At 49.1% G+C, this 15,000-nt stretch overlaps 2 protein-coding genes across 2 annotated transcripts in view; both read right to left on the minus strand.

Moving 5' to 3' along the window:
* LOC307229560 (complement C3-like) overlaps positions 1-11,632 on the minus strand; it is a gene marked incomplete at both ends in the record, with an annotated part of 27,371 nt that extends 15,739 nt beyond the window's left edge. Inside the window, 16 exons of the mRNA XM_079999560.1 lie at positions 224-526; positions 1,600-1,660; positions 2,619-2,729; positions 2,860-3,015; positions 3,129-3,332; positions 4,093-4,308; positions 4,982-5,125; positions 5,661-5,776; positions 6,670-6,784; positions 7,189-7,291; positions 7,466-7,553; positions 7,744-7,894; positions 8,830-8,900; positions 9,922-10,087; positions 10,909-11,098; positions 11,595-11,632. Of these exons, the coding sequence (XP_079855686.1) occupies positions 224-526; positions 1,600-1,660; positions 2,619-2,729; positions 2,860-3,015; positions 3,129-3,332; positions 4,093-4,308; positions 4,982-5,125; positions 5,661-5,776; positions 6,670-6,784; positions 7,189-7,291; positions 7,466-7,553; positions 7,744-7,894; positions 8,830-8,900; positions 9,922-10,087; positions 10,909-11,098; positions 11,595-11,632 (2,233 nt within the window). The remainder of the gene's footprint in view (positions 1-223; positions 527-1,599; positions 1,661-2,618; positions 2,730-2,859; positions 3,016-3,128; positions 3,333-4,092; positions 4,309-4,981; positions 5,126-5,660; positions 5,777-6,669; positions 6,785-7,188; positions 7,292-7,465; positions 7,554-7,743; positions 7,895-8,829; positions 8,901-9,921; positions 10,088-10,908; positions 11,099-11,594) is intronic.
* Positions 11,633-13,389: 1,757 nt separating this feature from the next.
* yju2b (YJU2 splicing factor homolog B) overlaps positions 13,390-15,000 on the minus strand; it is a 7,036-nt gene continuing 5,425 nt past the window's right edge. Inside the window, exons 8-10 of the mRNA XM_079998789.1 lie at positions 14,979-15,000; positions 14,439-14,577; positions 13,390-14,200 (exon numbers count right to left, since the gene is read on the minus strand). The exon at positions 14,979-15,000 is cut by the window's right edge and continues 151 nt beyond it. Of these exons, the coding sequence (XP_079854915.1) occupies positions 13,770-14,200; positions 14,439-14,577; positions 14,979-15,000 (592 nt within the window). The 3' untranslated portion in view covers positions 13,390-13,769. The remainder of the gene's footprint in view (positions 14,201-14,438; positions 14,578-14,978) is intronic.

Here is a 15,000-nt window from a genome sequence, read left to right on the forward strand (position 1 = left end):
CCAATTCTCCCAATTTCACCTGCGACCTGCCTCGTTTTGAGAAAATCCCCTGCTTAAACAAGCATTTTTGTGCGCAACAACCACGAATAGATGTCGCTCTGTGAATCCCAGGAGGACATCAACAAAAAAAAACAACAACCAATAATACTCTAATTCCTAAATCTGACGGATTCCCTCACCAACTGCCCCGCGACATTGATTTCATCTCATTTGCTCGACTTACTGAATCGAAAGTTCCACTGGGAGAAGGAATCGAAACCGCTGGCGGCCCAAGGCAGGGTGGGGGGCCGGGCCGGGGATGTGGTGGGCGGGACCGGGGTGGTGGTGGTCGGCGGCGGGGGCGTGGTGGGCCGCTGGGTGTCGAAGAACTCTCCCCGGTACAGCGAGCAGCAGTGGCGGAAGGCCCGCACGCACTCCCAGCCCTCGGTGATGTAGAGGGAGCGCCGCGTGCAGGAGTAGGGCATGGGGACGGGGCGCAGGCCGTCCCGGCAGCAGCGGCGCTGCAGCTTCTCATTGTACTGGCTCTCTGCAGGGGGGGGAACCGGGAGGGGCGGGGGCGCTCCTTACTGCCATTTCGTAATACGTCTCGTTCCGCGATGATCACGGCTGTTCGTTTTCATTTTTAGAGATCGCACAAAATATTTTAATAATTACACCTGTTTTAATTATCAATATTTATTATCATCACAATGCTAAATATGAACGTTTAAAAATACTCTCAATGATCATCGTCATCTTCAGAAGTCTTGTTCCTGTAAGAATCACTCCTATTCCTATTATAGATAATAAAGAATATATGAATAATAACGACCATCATCCCTACTTCTCTTCTCCTCCTGTTGTAATTGCTCAGATTTTTGTTATTATTAATCTTCTCTGCATTTTTCGGGCTAAAAGTGTCTGGAACACGACAATGGCTGAACCCGCGGACGTTGGCACCGGGGCGTCTCAGACGTCTCGGGGTGCAACCGGACTACATCAGCAGCGGGAACGAGTGAACAACCCTGAGTTGAAGAACGTTGGCGTGCCTTGATTAGTTTGTGAAGCGAGGCGCTTAGTGACACCATGAACCGGCGTTACGTCAGTACGGTTTCCTTATCAGGGTGCTCATTCGCATTCGGAGGGCTGCGCTGTGTCGACCGCAGGGCGGTTGCTCCGCGAGGCGAGCAACCGGGAGACGACAGAGCGCGGGGAGACAACAGAGCGGGGGGAGACGACAGAGCGGGAGGAGCCCGTGCGGCGTTCACTGTAAACTCCGAAAATCGTGCAGCGTTTCAGAGAATACGGAAAACTGTAATACGTACTAACACGACTAAACTGGACTAAAATTTGATTATGATACGTTGTTATTATTCTTATTCTTATTCTTCTTATTATTATTATTATTATGCTTATAATTTTTATGCTTATTATTCTTATTATTATTGTTTTGTTATTATTCTTCTGATAATTATATTATTATTATTATTATTATTATACTGAAGATAATGAATATGAACATTTAATAATATTATGAATAATAATCCTTAATGTACGGGCAAAGACAAACAAACAAATAAACAAACAAACAAATGACCACAGCGCCAATAGGACACTTACCCAGCTGCTGCCTGCGCTTCACCAGCTCAGCAGAGCGCCTCCTCCTGGCACCTCCTCGACACTGCAACGCTTTAGGGCGAGGAGAAGAGAGGTGATGGAAGTTACTTTTTCTATCTAATAGTCTGACAGTATATTTGATCATACGTGTTGTTATCTTGTTATACAGTTATGGTGTAGTGTGTCACATACACGATGCACACATTGCGTTGACTATCTGCCATCAACCTGATTAAAGGCTGCTTTAGCTCAGAGCATTCTCTAAATGGTGACAATGAAACAGGGGTGTTCGACTGGGAAACTGGACACCACGAGTTGATAGCTGAGTACAATAAATGGATAAATAAACTCAGCTATTCACACGGCATGACAGCGACAGTGACTGATCTAATCAGTTACTACGTAGGATGTATTCGATGAAAATCAGCTTTAGGTTATAGTTTATTGTCGCTATTATGAGGTGTGGTTGATAGAGGAGAATAAAAAGTTGACAAACGATTGTTGTTGTTTTTTTTAATCACGGTTAATTTGCAATAAACCGTGATCACGTGTTTCATGACTCATATGTTTAAATTTCATGAACAACATTCATTGTTACTGTGTTCAACTCCAAAGAACTTCATTCAACCATGTTTGGTTTGAATTTAATTGAATAAAAGCACTTTGTGTGACATGCTGTGTGAGAGAGTTGAATAGTGGAATTGAAAATGTATTGAAGAGACATACAACTCAAACTCGAGAAAAACACAACATTTGAGGTTTTTGTAACTTTGAGTCCTAAAATTATGCGGAATGCGTATAATCATAGAAAGTGATGACATGTGGGTTTCTTCATTGGTAGTAGTTTAAAAAAAACTTTTTTTAATTGCAAATAGCATTGCAATCTTCGAGAAAAGCTGCTGCAAAATCAGGCGTTTCCCGGTCGCAATAATCAACAAAAAAAATAGAAATAATAATAATAATAATAATACTAATAATAGTAATAATAATAATAATAAACCTTGTCTGGGCGCTGTTCTGACCCCAGGGCTGGAAGCGAAGAGCAGCCCGGCGTCCGTGAACACCTGCAGGGCGTCTGCGCCTCCCCCTCCGCGGCTGCAGCCGAGATCGCCCTGCTCCACCACCTCCCAGATCTGGGCACACAGAGTACGGTGATGTCAAAGGTCAACATTTGGGGCACGCATGAGATATGCCGTGTTCTTTTGGTTTGTAATCCACAACACCACATCACACACATGTCTGGCATATATGACGTATACTCACCTTGCTCTGTGTGAATCTCCGCTTGCTCAGCAGATACACGGCGTTGTCCACAGCAACCAGGTTGACCTTGGCCCCGGGTTGACCTCTGATCTTGAAGCTGAAGGGCGCCCTGGGCGTGTACTGTGTGTATCCGCTTCCCGCTGGTCCCACGGTCAACTGGGGGGCGGGGCAGCGGGGCGATTGGGAGCATTGAAAGTCGTTATATTTTAAACACGCTCCGGAGACTCAAAAAACGCCGCGAGTGCCAGGCTCCGGCGCCGCCGACTCACCCCTCCAGCGCAGCCGCCCGTCACGTCCACCCTGATGGAGTCGGACACGACCTCCTCCTTGGCGTTGTCCCACTTGAGGGCGTAGAAGGCCACGAAGCGGAAGGAGGGCATCATCTTCTTGGTGGCCGTCAGTGCCACGCTGGTGAGCGTCTGACCCGTCACGTCCAGTCGCCGGGCAGAGACGATGTGGCCCTTGCTCAGCACCTGGCGGCGTTTGGGTCCGGGGAGGGAGACGCAAACGGAAACGCATCCTCAGCCCGTGTCAAGGGGTCAAAGAGAGAATATCAAACACAAACAGAAAAAACGCCTCCAAATGAGTGCGTCCGAAGCAGAGCGCACATGAGGGCTCCCCGGGAATCCTCTCCTTGCTTTAGGAATTCTTTCTTTGAAGCGACGTGAAACTGGTTGTCTCTCAGCCAGTTTCGTGGTCAGACAGTTTTTTGTTTTTTTTTCTCGGTGAGAGCGTGAAGGACGTTCAAAGACCTGCCCTGAAATCAAGCCTCGCGGGCCAACGGTTGAAGCGGGCGGCGACCGGGCATGGAGTGCCGAGGCGGGGGTGTTCTAAAGTGCGTTTGGGCGGACGGCCACGAGATGCGGTCAACGGAGGGGGGGGAATGAAACTGCCCACGAGAAAAACATTTCTTTCTTACTTTCTTTCTTTCTTTCTCTCGGGACTTGACGGTGTCGGCAGCTAAGTTGACTTCCCCCGTCGAGGGTGTTAGGGTCGTAACTCAGGAAGCGGTCCTTCCATTAGAGGGGGAGGGGAAGGCTTCACGAGAGGTGCTATGTGTTCCCTGGGTCGAGAGGCCTCCCCTCCATGTGTGTCATCGGTTCAAATTCGGACCGAGTGATTCAGGGGACGGTACATTTTGAGATAAGTTGAGACAACACTTTATTAATCCCTCAGGGGAGGGGCTTGGGAATTAGAAAAAAAAAAAAAAAAAAAGCTCCGTCCGGGACTCACCAGGTACGTGAGGTGTGTCACCATCTCCCTGTCGACGCCGGCGGCGGTTCTGATGGTGAGCTCCAGTGGCAGCCGGTCTCCCACGGCGACGGACCGGGTCCCGGCAGAGATGTACAGGAAGTTCCGCCGGCTCGGGTCGAAGGGCCTGTAGGGGAGCAGGGTGGTCCGGGCCCGGGCCTGCTGCTCCGGCCTCAGACCCTCCTGCGTGGTCTCGGCCTGGGGGGCGCGGGGGAGCCCAGTCAGCTTCACCTCAGTTTTGTTTTTTCTTTTGGAGTTGACAGTAAGTAGTCTCCAAACAGGATAAAGGTCTCCCACCCCACCTAACCCCATCCACTAGATTTTTAGATATTTATATTTACTGTATTTTAATGTAAAATGCATGTAAAGAAATCCCGCTGAGGCTCATACTATTGAAATAAATCTCTTTCAGATGAAATACTCTGATTAATTTTAGGTTTTATTCTGGAAACATAATTCACGAAACAAACATTTGCCCTTTTGATGAATTATTTTTGTGTGTGTTTCCGTCGCTCTGTTAGTATTAAATTACATGGATAAATGTAAATATCATTCATTTAGACCAAACGGGGGGACTGCGGGGGGTAATCCGAAAAAAAAAAAAAAAAAGTGTTAAAAAATATTGCGTGTATATATAATGTTGAAATAAACACATATGACGTCCATGATCATTTTCTTTTTTTTCTCCCAATGCCAGTGGAGGTCAATGCTCTAAAAGCTTGGAAACCACTGGTTCAGAATGCGAAAGCTGTGCGTGGCGATGGATGTCTCCACGCGACACAGCACCACGCCAGTGAAATACAACGACAGTGAGATTGACCTCCACCCTCCAACACCGTGACGCTCAAGGGCATCAGGTGGCGGGACCCACCGTGAGGAGGAGCTCCTGCGGCTCTACGGGCATGTTGAGCGTCACTCTGGAGTGTCCGGAGCCGACCAGCACCGCCCTGTCCAGCCGGTTGAGCTTGACCGGGACGCCCCGTGCCGGGGAACCGTCGTGGTGCTCCACCTGGATCTGGACGGGCGGCAGGGGGATCCCACGACAACATTACATTTCTACACATTGAGGCCCCGGCACTCCCTCGTACAAGTGGTCGACGGGACGGCTGCCGGCGCAAATCCGGCAGCAAGTTGACCCGATCATTGGCAGGCCCTGAAAGATAGAGCGGTGTGTGTGTGTGTGTGTGTGTGTGTGTGTGTGTGTGTGTGTGTGTGTGTGTGTGTGTGTGTGTGTGTGTGTGTGTGTGTGTGTGTGTGTGTGTGTGTGTGCGCGCGTGTGTGTGTGTACGTAGTCCGTGCACGAGTTACTGGAACTCTAGTCAGAGTGTATGATATGTTGAATTACATATTAACTTATTACTTACACCTTGCCTTACACAAACACACACACACACGCACGCACACACACACACGCATGCACACACACGCATGCACACACACACACTTATATACTTGTTTTCCTCCCTTGAGGGGTCCACCCCAATTTTCCCCTATTTGTGGGGTCCACACACACACACACACACACACACACACACACACACACAGCTTACTGTGAAGTCGAAGGGAAGGCCAGGCTTAAAGTATTGGGGCATGTCCCTGAAGGTGATGAGGTACGGGGACGCCACCACCTTAATGCCGCTCTTTTGTTTTTCGACGAGGTCACTTCCTGCACAGGAGGGAGAGGAGGACGCCAATGTCATTCATTCAACGGGGGGGGGGGATCCCCGGCGCTTGTTTTTTTTCGGTTCTGCCGATTTAAAGGAAAAAATTCCTGATATCGAGCCAAACCACAAAGTACAAATCATCCGGGAAGGTTGAAGTGCGCTCTAGATATCGTCGGCGTCGGTTCCCGAGACCCAGCCGATGCGGCGTCAATAACCCCACGGACATGGTATCTGCGGCGGTATTGGGTCCCTGATGTGCGGGAGCCTGGTCTGTGTGCTCAGAGAGCCGGAGGAAACATCCAGGCTAAGGTCCACCGCCGCCCCCCGGTTTTCGGGGCTCTCTTGAGTGTTTGTCCACGGGCCAAAGTCGTGTTGACCAAGCTCTGAACACACACACACACACACACACACACAGACACACCGGACTCCGACCCAGAGAACAGGCGGCGCGAGGACGGACGCGTAACAACGCTGCTTCAGGCGGCGGGATTTTCTTCTCCCCGTCGCCGAAAAATGCCAATGTTTTTTTTTGTTTTTTTTTTATCACTTTTTGGACGCTGTACGGCAAGCATGTGAACCTCGACTGAAACACCAGCCCGGACAACATCATTCCCACGTTCAAAGCCTTCCGTCGGCCCACCGTGAGACGGAGCGAAAAAGCCGAGGAGAGTACCCCCCCCCGAAAAACATCTCTATCCAGATACGTTGTGAGGTGCCGAGAGGAAATGATCTGCGTGGGCGTCGCTTGTTGCACCGCGTTTGTTCGGACGAGTGCAACGTCTGCGGTGGCGAAGAGGGAGCGCTGACCTCTGTTGTGGGGGCGAAAAATGACGCAACCACGGTGCTTACTCGCCGATTTCCAAATCTCCAAAATCTGCAAACCCGGAGCACTCACCTGACTCGGTGAGGACGGAGGCCGTGACGTACACGGAGCTGCCCACGATGGACTGGATGTCGGGGTAGGCTCTCCTGATCTCCTCCATGCTCAGTGTGACCACACCGTCTTCCAGCTGGAAAGGCACAGCAGGGGACCGATCAGCAGGGGACCCCCGCAAAAAATGGTTCGGTGGGCGCAGGACTGAACAAGGACTGTTTTGGTCATAGCTTCACTGTCATCTCCCCAACCACTGAGCACAGGCAGGTGTGGAATTTTGCAGAATTATTTCAAACGAAACACTTTTGGCAATTGAAGGCTTCCTGATACAAAGGATTTTCAGAATCGCTGATCCAAACCACCAAACCACTAATAACAGTGAAATATTTATTCGTCGAAATATTATACTTTTATACTATTATACTTTCCCTTGCCGACCAAATGAAGCCAGGGTTTTAGCTTGGATCCGGAAGCTGCGGCTGCAGCTTATTTGACCGCGGCAGCGAAGGAGTCAAGGCGGAGCGCGAGACGCTTCCTTACGTTGGACACCTGCTTGACGGACGGCAGCCTCCTCTTTTCATTGTTGATCTCCAGACCGAACACCACGTAGGCCGTCCCCCGGACCGGCATGCCGTACAGGTACCTGGAGAGACAGAGCGACCGGTTTGACAGCGGCTCGGCGGAGGCGTGGCCGGCTGCGGTTTGTGCCCCCCGTTGCTCCGGCACTCGAAATGGGAAGGCCGCGCGCGGCGCGTCGCCGAGGCGGGAAGCTCAAACCCGGGATTTGGGGAGGTGGCCGGACTCTCAATTCACCCACCTGGCTGAGATCTCCACCTCCAGCTCCGTGTCATCCAGGCTCAGGGAGGACTTCCTGGGAGTCAGGGTCACGTTGAAGGCGGGGAGCACTGAAAACATATTCAACTAAACGTTTACGAGGCCGGAGGTGAAAAGAGTCACCTCCATCCTTGAGGGCGGGGCGGCAACACCACAACACAAACAAATGCCATCGTCCAGGGTTGGCAAAAATGAGCAATGAAGGTAATAACCGTCATGACTGTTAGTGTGAGTGGAGCTGTGAGGAGACGCTGGTCGTACCGTACTTCTTCACCAGGAACTGGGAGCTGAAGGTGTTCTGCTCCCTGTTGTCAAACTTAGCGAGCACCGTCCACGTTCCCTCCCTGAGGAGACGAGGCAGCGCCGTCACCTCCTCACTCTGCTCATCTGGATCGGCAGCGACGCCTCGGGCCTACTGGCCGCAAGCTGGTTATTTAGTCAGTGAGTAAGTAGGTCGGTCGGTCGGTTAGAAGAAGAAGAATATTCACTCATCACACGACACACCACGTGCACACACACCCGCACATGCTTTGGATGGTGCTGGTGAAATGAGGCCTCTGCATTTAACCCATCCTGGCTTGTCCTTCCTCCTATTTGGGAGATAACCCGCCAGAGCATGGTGCCAACAGCGCCCCAGGCGGGAATCGAACCCAGGATCTTCCTGCTGTGTGGCAGCAGTGCAATGCACTGTGTTACCGTGCCACACAGCTAGCCAGCCAGTCAGTCAGTCAGTCAGTCAGTCAGTCAGTCAGTAAGTCGGTAGGTAGGTTGGTCGGCTGGTTAGTTGGTTAGTTGGTTAGTTAGTTAGTTGGTTAGTTAGTCCGTTACTCAGTTAGTTAGTCAGTTAGTTAATCCGTTTGTGTGTATGTGCATGTATATGTATGTATGTATGTATGTATGTATCTAAGCTGATGCTATTTCAGTCCAACTCACGTGACGATGTCAGAGAGCTTGAAGGTGTCGGCGAGGACACCATCTATGGCTCTGCTCCTGAAGATCTGCTTGACCACCAAACCATCTGCATTCTGACACACACACACACACACACACACATTCTTGTGAAATATCAACACCAAGAATAAATGTCACTTAAAAGCAACGATGAAAAAGAAGGATAAAGCGATCCAGAAGAAATGAAGTCCATGAAATGTTTGTTACTTGACACTGACCGCTTGTGCATCAGGCCTTTCCAGTGCAACTGGACCAACACAAGCATCTCATTTCCTGAGCCTTCCATTCACAGACACAGACAAAAACTCTATTTCCGGTGGAGGACTTTGAGTGAATGCACTCATGGATTGTTTATTGTTTAACGGAGTTAGAAGTGAGTAAGCTATCCTCCTTTACCTTATACTCCACTGTGATGGAACTGTTAAAGGCTTTAAAGGACGGAGATGACACGTAGGCCCTGCACTGCACTGGAGGGAGAGAGAGAGAGAGAGACGGAGAGAGAGAGACAGAGGGGGGGGGGGGAGAGACTTTGACTTTTAAGGTTCTGTTATCGTCAGTAAGTCATGTCACAGCAGCAGAAACTTGATTACGAAGGAACCAAACAACAACAAAAACAGAGACAAGAGTACGGACATTCCTCTTCAGAGATAACTAGGTACACAGTGATCTGTTGATGTCTGCACCAGGTTTGAGAGAGAGAGAGAGAGAGAGAGAGAGGGGGGGGGGGGGAGAGAGGGGGAGAGAGAGAAAGGGGGGAGACAGAAAGAGATAGAGAGAGAGACAGAAAGAGAGACAGAGAGAGACAGAGACAGAGAGAGAGAGAGACAGAGATTGAAGAGAGAGAGACAGAGGGAGGTATATTAATCTCTAAAATTCTTTCCACTGGATGAAATTATTCTTTGTGTGAATCATTATGTGAACAACATCAGCTGTTAACGAACGGAACGTATCGTCTCATCAGTGTCAAAAAAAATGAGGTTTCACTGTCAACAAACAGCGTAAAAAGTGGGAACAGTCGGAAAACCCCGACCTCCCTCTTGGAAAAGTGCTGTTTAGTTCACTTGCGTGCGTTTCTACTTTACATTTACATTACATTACGTTTAGTCATTTAGCAGACGCTTTTATCCAAAGCGACTTACAATTGTTCAAAGACCGACGGACGCAGCCATCAGGAGCAATTAGGGGTTAAGTGTCTTGCTCAAGGACACTACAGCATGCTAGCAGGAGGAGCCTGGGATCAAACCAGCAACCTTTGGATCACTAGACCACCAGCTCTACCTCCTGAGCTACCATCCCCCCACTTTGACCTTTGACCTTCACCCTTCTGCGGTTTTAGTTCCCGTGCACGACGCCGACTTCCTGCCGGCATCGGAATCATCCGCTTCCCTTCCCACTTCGCCGGAACGCAATTAAACGCAGCAGAACCGGGCGGCCCGGCGGCGGTTGGGAAACGCCGCGTGTCGGGAATCATCTTGGAAAAAGGCTCACCGGTGTCTCCGGGGTTGTACACGGGCTTGTCCGTCTGGATGAAGATGTATCCGGCGTGGAAGGTCACCATCAGCTCCCTCCGCTCCGTGTGTCGGCCCCCGAAGTCCACCTGCAGGTACACGAAGCTGTTCCCGCCCTCCTCCGCATCGAAGACCTCGGAGGGAAGCTGCAGAACCGGGAAGAGCGCATGACGGGAGCGGAACAGGAGCGAGGGAAGAAAACATCGAATATACAACATAGAGCTGGAAGGGCGGACGTGGGACTAACGTGACCTTGTCTTGACCTTGAACTTGACCTCCTTGTCCTATGGAGTATGGAGTATGTCATATTGAATATGGAATACTGAATGTTGAATATGGAATACTGAATAGTGAATATAGAATATGGAATATTAAATATTGAATAGTGAATATTGAATATGGAATATTGAATAGGGAATACTGATTACTGAATACTGAATATGGAATACTGAATATGGACTACTGAATATTGGATGCTTAATATTGAATATGGAATATGGAATAGTGAATAGTGAATATTGAATATGGACTACTGAATATTGAATATGGACTACTGAATATTGAATATGAAATACTGATTATTGAATATTGAATATGGAATATTAAATATTGGATATGGAATACTGAATATTGAAAACTGAGTATTGAATATGGAATATTGAATATGGAATACTGAATATTGAATATGGAATACTGAATATTGAATATGGAATATTAAAAACTGAATATTGAATATAGAATATGTTAGTGTTTCATAATTAAATTGTGTAAATCCACTGTGGTGTTGGCTACAGTGAAGGGCTCTTCCACGTCATTTGCGTGATGCGGTGCATGCATGCAGAGATAGAGAGAGAGAGAGCAGAACTAGAATCGTCCGTTCTGCGCTCTGTAAAGTCTAAGGATTAAATAGGTATTTTCCGGTAAAAAGACCCCCCCCCAACACACACACACACACACATACACACACCTCTATGGCCCTCAGCGTGTGGTATTCATTTTCAGGGCCGAGGGTGAGTGAGTCCTGCAGGTACTGCAAGGGCCGCAGGAAGTCGTGGACAGTGATGGAGACGGTAATGGGGGTCGTCAGACCCCTGGCCTCCAGGTAGAGGTTCACCGGGCTGTCGACCCTCAGCAGATTTGGGGCCACCACCGTAAACCTGCCACCAGGAGGACATCAGGGGCCCAATCGCATGTACTTCTACCAGTACCACACTCAATATGGATACCAATAAGCCAATACTAATACTACTACTACGACGACTTATAATTTAAAAAAATTTAATTAAATTCAACAAAATTAAATTATTAGTAGTATTATTATTATTATTATTATTATTATTAATAATAATAATAACAACAATAATATTCATAATAATAATAATTATTATTGTCATTATTAGAAATAGTATTCTGGGGAAAAATGAATGTGTTCTGTTGATTTTGAGTAGAAAAAGAGCACAGCACCACAGTACCTTGGTTGGTCAGGGAGGTAACTCCTTCTGTACAGAATGTTGCAAAGCAATTGAATGTTATTTTTCGAGCATGAAAACAACCAATGAGGTACAAAGTAGACGGGTAATGAATATTATGAGGACATTTGAAATTTATATGAAAACAAATTGTGCAAGTACAGAGAGGAGAATAAGACCAGACTTTCCATTGCCATCCTTGCCATCCTCCTTCCTTTCCATTGCCACCATTTGTTTTTTAATTAATGGGATGAAACAAAACGGGAAGGTCCCAACATGTGTGTGTGGCATCTCAGTGACTTACCTGTCAAACAGAAAGCCATCTTCAACCCCAAAGCTGTAAAGAAGATTTGGCCGTCGTACAGTAAGAAAAACATCACATATTATCAAAATATATAATATTAATATCATAAATAATATGAAATGATCATTCCTTCATACACCTGGCCGGCCACCAGGAAACCTTACAAAATGTCTTACATTGGAAACTGGCCATTGGAGACAGAGAAGAGTATTAGACATAAAATTGGGAACGGAGCCCAGCGTCCCATGTTGACTGAGCAGTGAACTACGGCCGCAGGGGAGGTCAATCGGATAGGGGCGTGGCCAACTGGGCGAGGGGGGCGTGTGGTCTGTCATGGAGGGGCGTGGTCAGCTCAACAGCGGGCGTGACTAGATCTGAGTCGTGACCCTCGGTGACCCCTGGCTTTGGAAACGACTCCTCGCGCGTTAACCTGAGCGCATTTCCTCAAAGGGAGGCCGTGCGGGTCGGCACGCCCAGTGAACTGACGTGTGAGGAAACGATGAGGCGCTTCGACTTAAGAATTATCTGATAAAAGAAGGACCGGGAATTACAGCTGGAATCATTTTTGCGATGCAGTTAGCCACGCCCACCTAAAAGAGCCCACATTAGCCGCGAACCCGGGGGGCGGGACAGAGCGAGTCGCTTGGCAGGAGACGCTCAGGGTGTGTTTTTCTTTAATGTTGGATTTAGGTTAAATTCCCAGTTTAACAACTGGCACGAAACAAAAAAAAACACGTAAACCCTAAACACAGCACTTCACCATCCTAAAAAATGCTGTGAGACTAAGCGACCGGCGCCCTGACGTAGAACAAATGCCTTTTTTGACCCGCAGAATTAAAACACCTCGATCACCCCTGTGTTCTTACCCGCGGGGGGGGGGGACATACGGCAAACCAGGTTCTCCACGAGCTCCGAATTGTAAATTCATATAAAAAAATAAAAAAAATAAAATAAAAAATCAAACTGATGTTTTTTTTCTTTAAATTGGTTCAAGGCGCTCTCCCGAAATGTCTAAACGGCTTTATTAAAACGTGGCCTGTACATTATCGTGAAAAGAAAAACATATTTCGGAAAACCGGGACGGGAGGCGGAGAGCGGGACCGAGAAAGGTTCTGCTTAAAACACGGCCCTTCTCAAACCAACACAGGCGAACCCTCGGAACGAGTCGGCATTCTGAGTGGACGTCTGGAGGAAAGACGGGATGAAATGGACAGAGGTGTGTGTGTGTGTGTGTGTGTGTGTGGCCAACACACATCCCTTTATTCTACTCCTCCAGTTCTTCTCTGTTTTGCCGGTGAAGGGGCTCCACCGGGGTTTGGGGGGGGGCAGGGAGGCGTAATATCGAATATAGAAACAAAGCAAAACATGATCACTCAAAGCGCAGGGACGCAGCCGTTTGGATGCAGGGCCTGCGAGCGCGGGAATCCGAAAAGAGCTTCCTCTGACGCCTTGTCGCCTGTCCCTCCGAGTCAAGCTGTGAATGGTTTGGAAGACGTGTCTCCAGGGCGTCTCCAAAACAACTTCAAAACTGATTTATTATTATGGCCTCGCCCGTGATCCTGTTGCCGGGCGGATCCGAAGCGGCAAAGCCACGCCCCTCCGTTGAACGCCCGTATAGGTGCAGGAGAGGAAAGGTTGTTTTGTTTTTTTTACGTTTTTAATCATTTTTGGGCCATTTCGCCTTTATTACAGAGTGCAGCCAAGCGAGACATTGGGTTAGAGCAAGGGAGACACGCGGCAAACGACTTAAGTGAGACAAAATTGGAAGAAAAGGTTTTTCATTAACACCGGCTTGATTTCACAGACACAACATTCCAGGCTCAGATCGGGGGGGCGGGGCCCTGGCGCCCTCTGTTGAGCAGCCACCGCTGCGTTACACATCGCTGGGAAGCAGCCATGCCGTCTTCAGGGCACAATTTGCAAGTTGCAATGGAACTTCCAACAAAAAAAAATAAATAAAGTTACTTTGCTTTTGTGAATCTGTCGTTGGATTTTACATAAAGGGTATAAGGTATTAAAAAAAAGGGGGGGGGGGGAGGGGGTTGGCGTCATATTTCAATCTTCCGAGCTGGAATCTGAGTCACTGTAGTCTGCCACCAGGGACGTGAGACCTCCGTGACCCCGCCCACTCATGTCTTTCCCACAATCCCCGGCGTTTGACGCGCCGCTCTCCCCTCCCTGCACGCCGTCCTCGTCGCCGCCGTCGAGGGCTTCCTGGAGCTCCGGCCCCTCCCGCCCGGGCGCCGCGGGCCGGGTGTGGGTGCCGGGGCCCGTCGCGCAGCAGGCGGCGCCCTCCGAGCGCCGGCGGACCAGGGTGTGGGCGGCGGGCGGCTGCCCCAGGGCCTTGGCTGCCGCCGCCGCTCTCTCCTGCTGCCTCAGCTTGTCGAGCAGCCTCGCCGTGGCGCCCCCCGCTGGCGCGGAGGCGGCGGTGAACCAGGAGCGGGACATGATCTCCTTCCGCTTGCTGCTCTGCCGCTCGTCGTAGGCTGGACGACAGCAGGGGAAGGAGGGAGAGAAAGGCTGTTTTTCGGAGACGTGTTTGAACGGAGCTACCTGGCCGCCGTCTGTGTGTGTGTGTGTGTGTGTGTGTGTGTGTGTGTGTGTGTGTGTGTGTGTGTGTGTGTGTGTATGTATGTATGTATGTATGTATGTATGTATGTATGTATGTGTGTATGTGTGTGTGTGTGTGTGTGTGTGTGTGTGTGTGTGTGTCCGGGTCCTCACAGTCTGCAGCCTGGTAGGTGAGCAGCGCCGCCAGCTTCTTGTCGTCCTCCCTCTCCTTCAGCAACGGGATGGACAGGTTGGTCCTCTTCCTCACCGCGTCGTCCTTCTCCTCCTGCTCGGCCAGAACCTTCTTCTCCTCCTGCGCAACCGAGACACGGAGTCCGTTCACCTGGGCCTCAGAACACCACAAACCACGTTATCCGAGGTTTTACAAATGTTGAGGAAAAGAATAAAAAGATTCTTTTTTTATAGAAATGCTTCAGGAAAGTGGTATTCCCAAGGACTTTGATATATTCAACATGTTTTTTCTAATAGTTTGTCTTGTTTTAATACAGACAAACCTCAATATGTAAACAACAATGAAAATAATGAAATCAACTATAAAACAAGCTATGTTAAAAGGTTTCAGCGGGATGCCTGATTGTGACGTTTGCCGTTTCTGAACAAACCTCGTGAGCCACACTTTATTTTGTAAATAAAAAACAAAAAAACAACACCAACTGGAGAAGATGCACCGCCGCTGTGTTCAGAGGACAGTACCCTGAACTTCCTGCGGAGGGAG

The sequence above is a fragment of the Zeus faber genome (genome assembly GCF_960531495.2).
Source record: "Zeus faber genome assembly, chromosome: 4".
Taxonomy (NCBI): domain Eukaryota; kingdom Metazoa; phylum Chordata; class Actinopteri; order Zeiformes; family Zeidae; genus Zeus; species Zeus faber.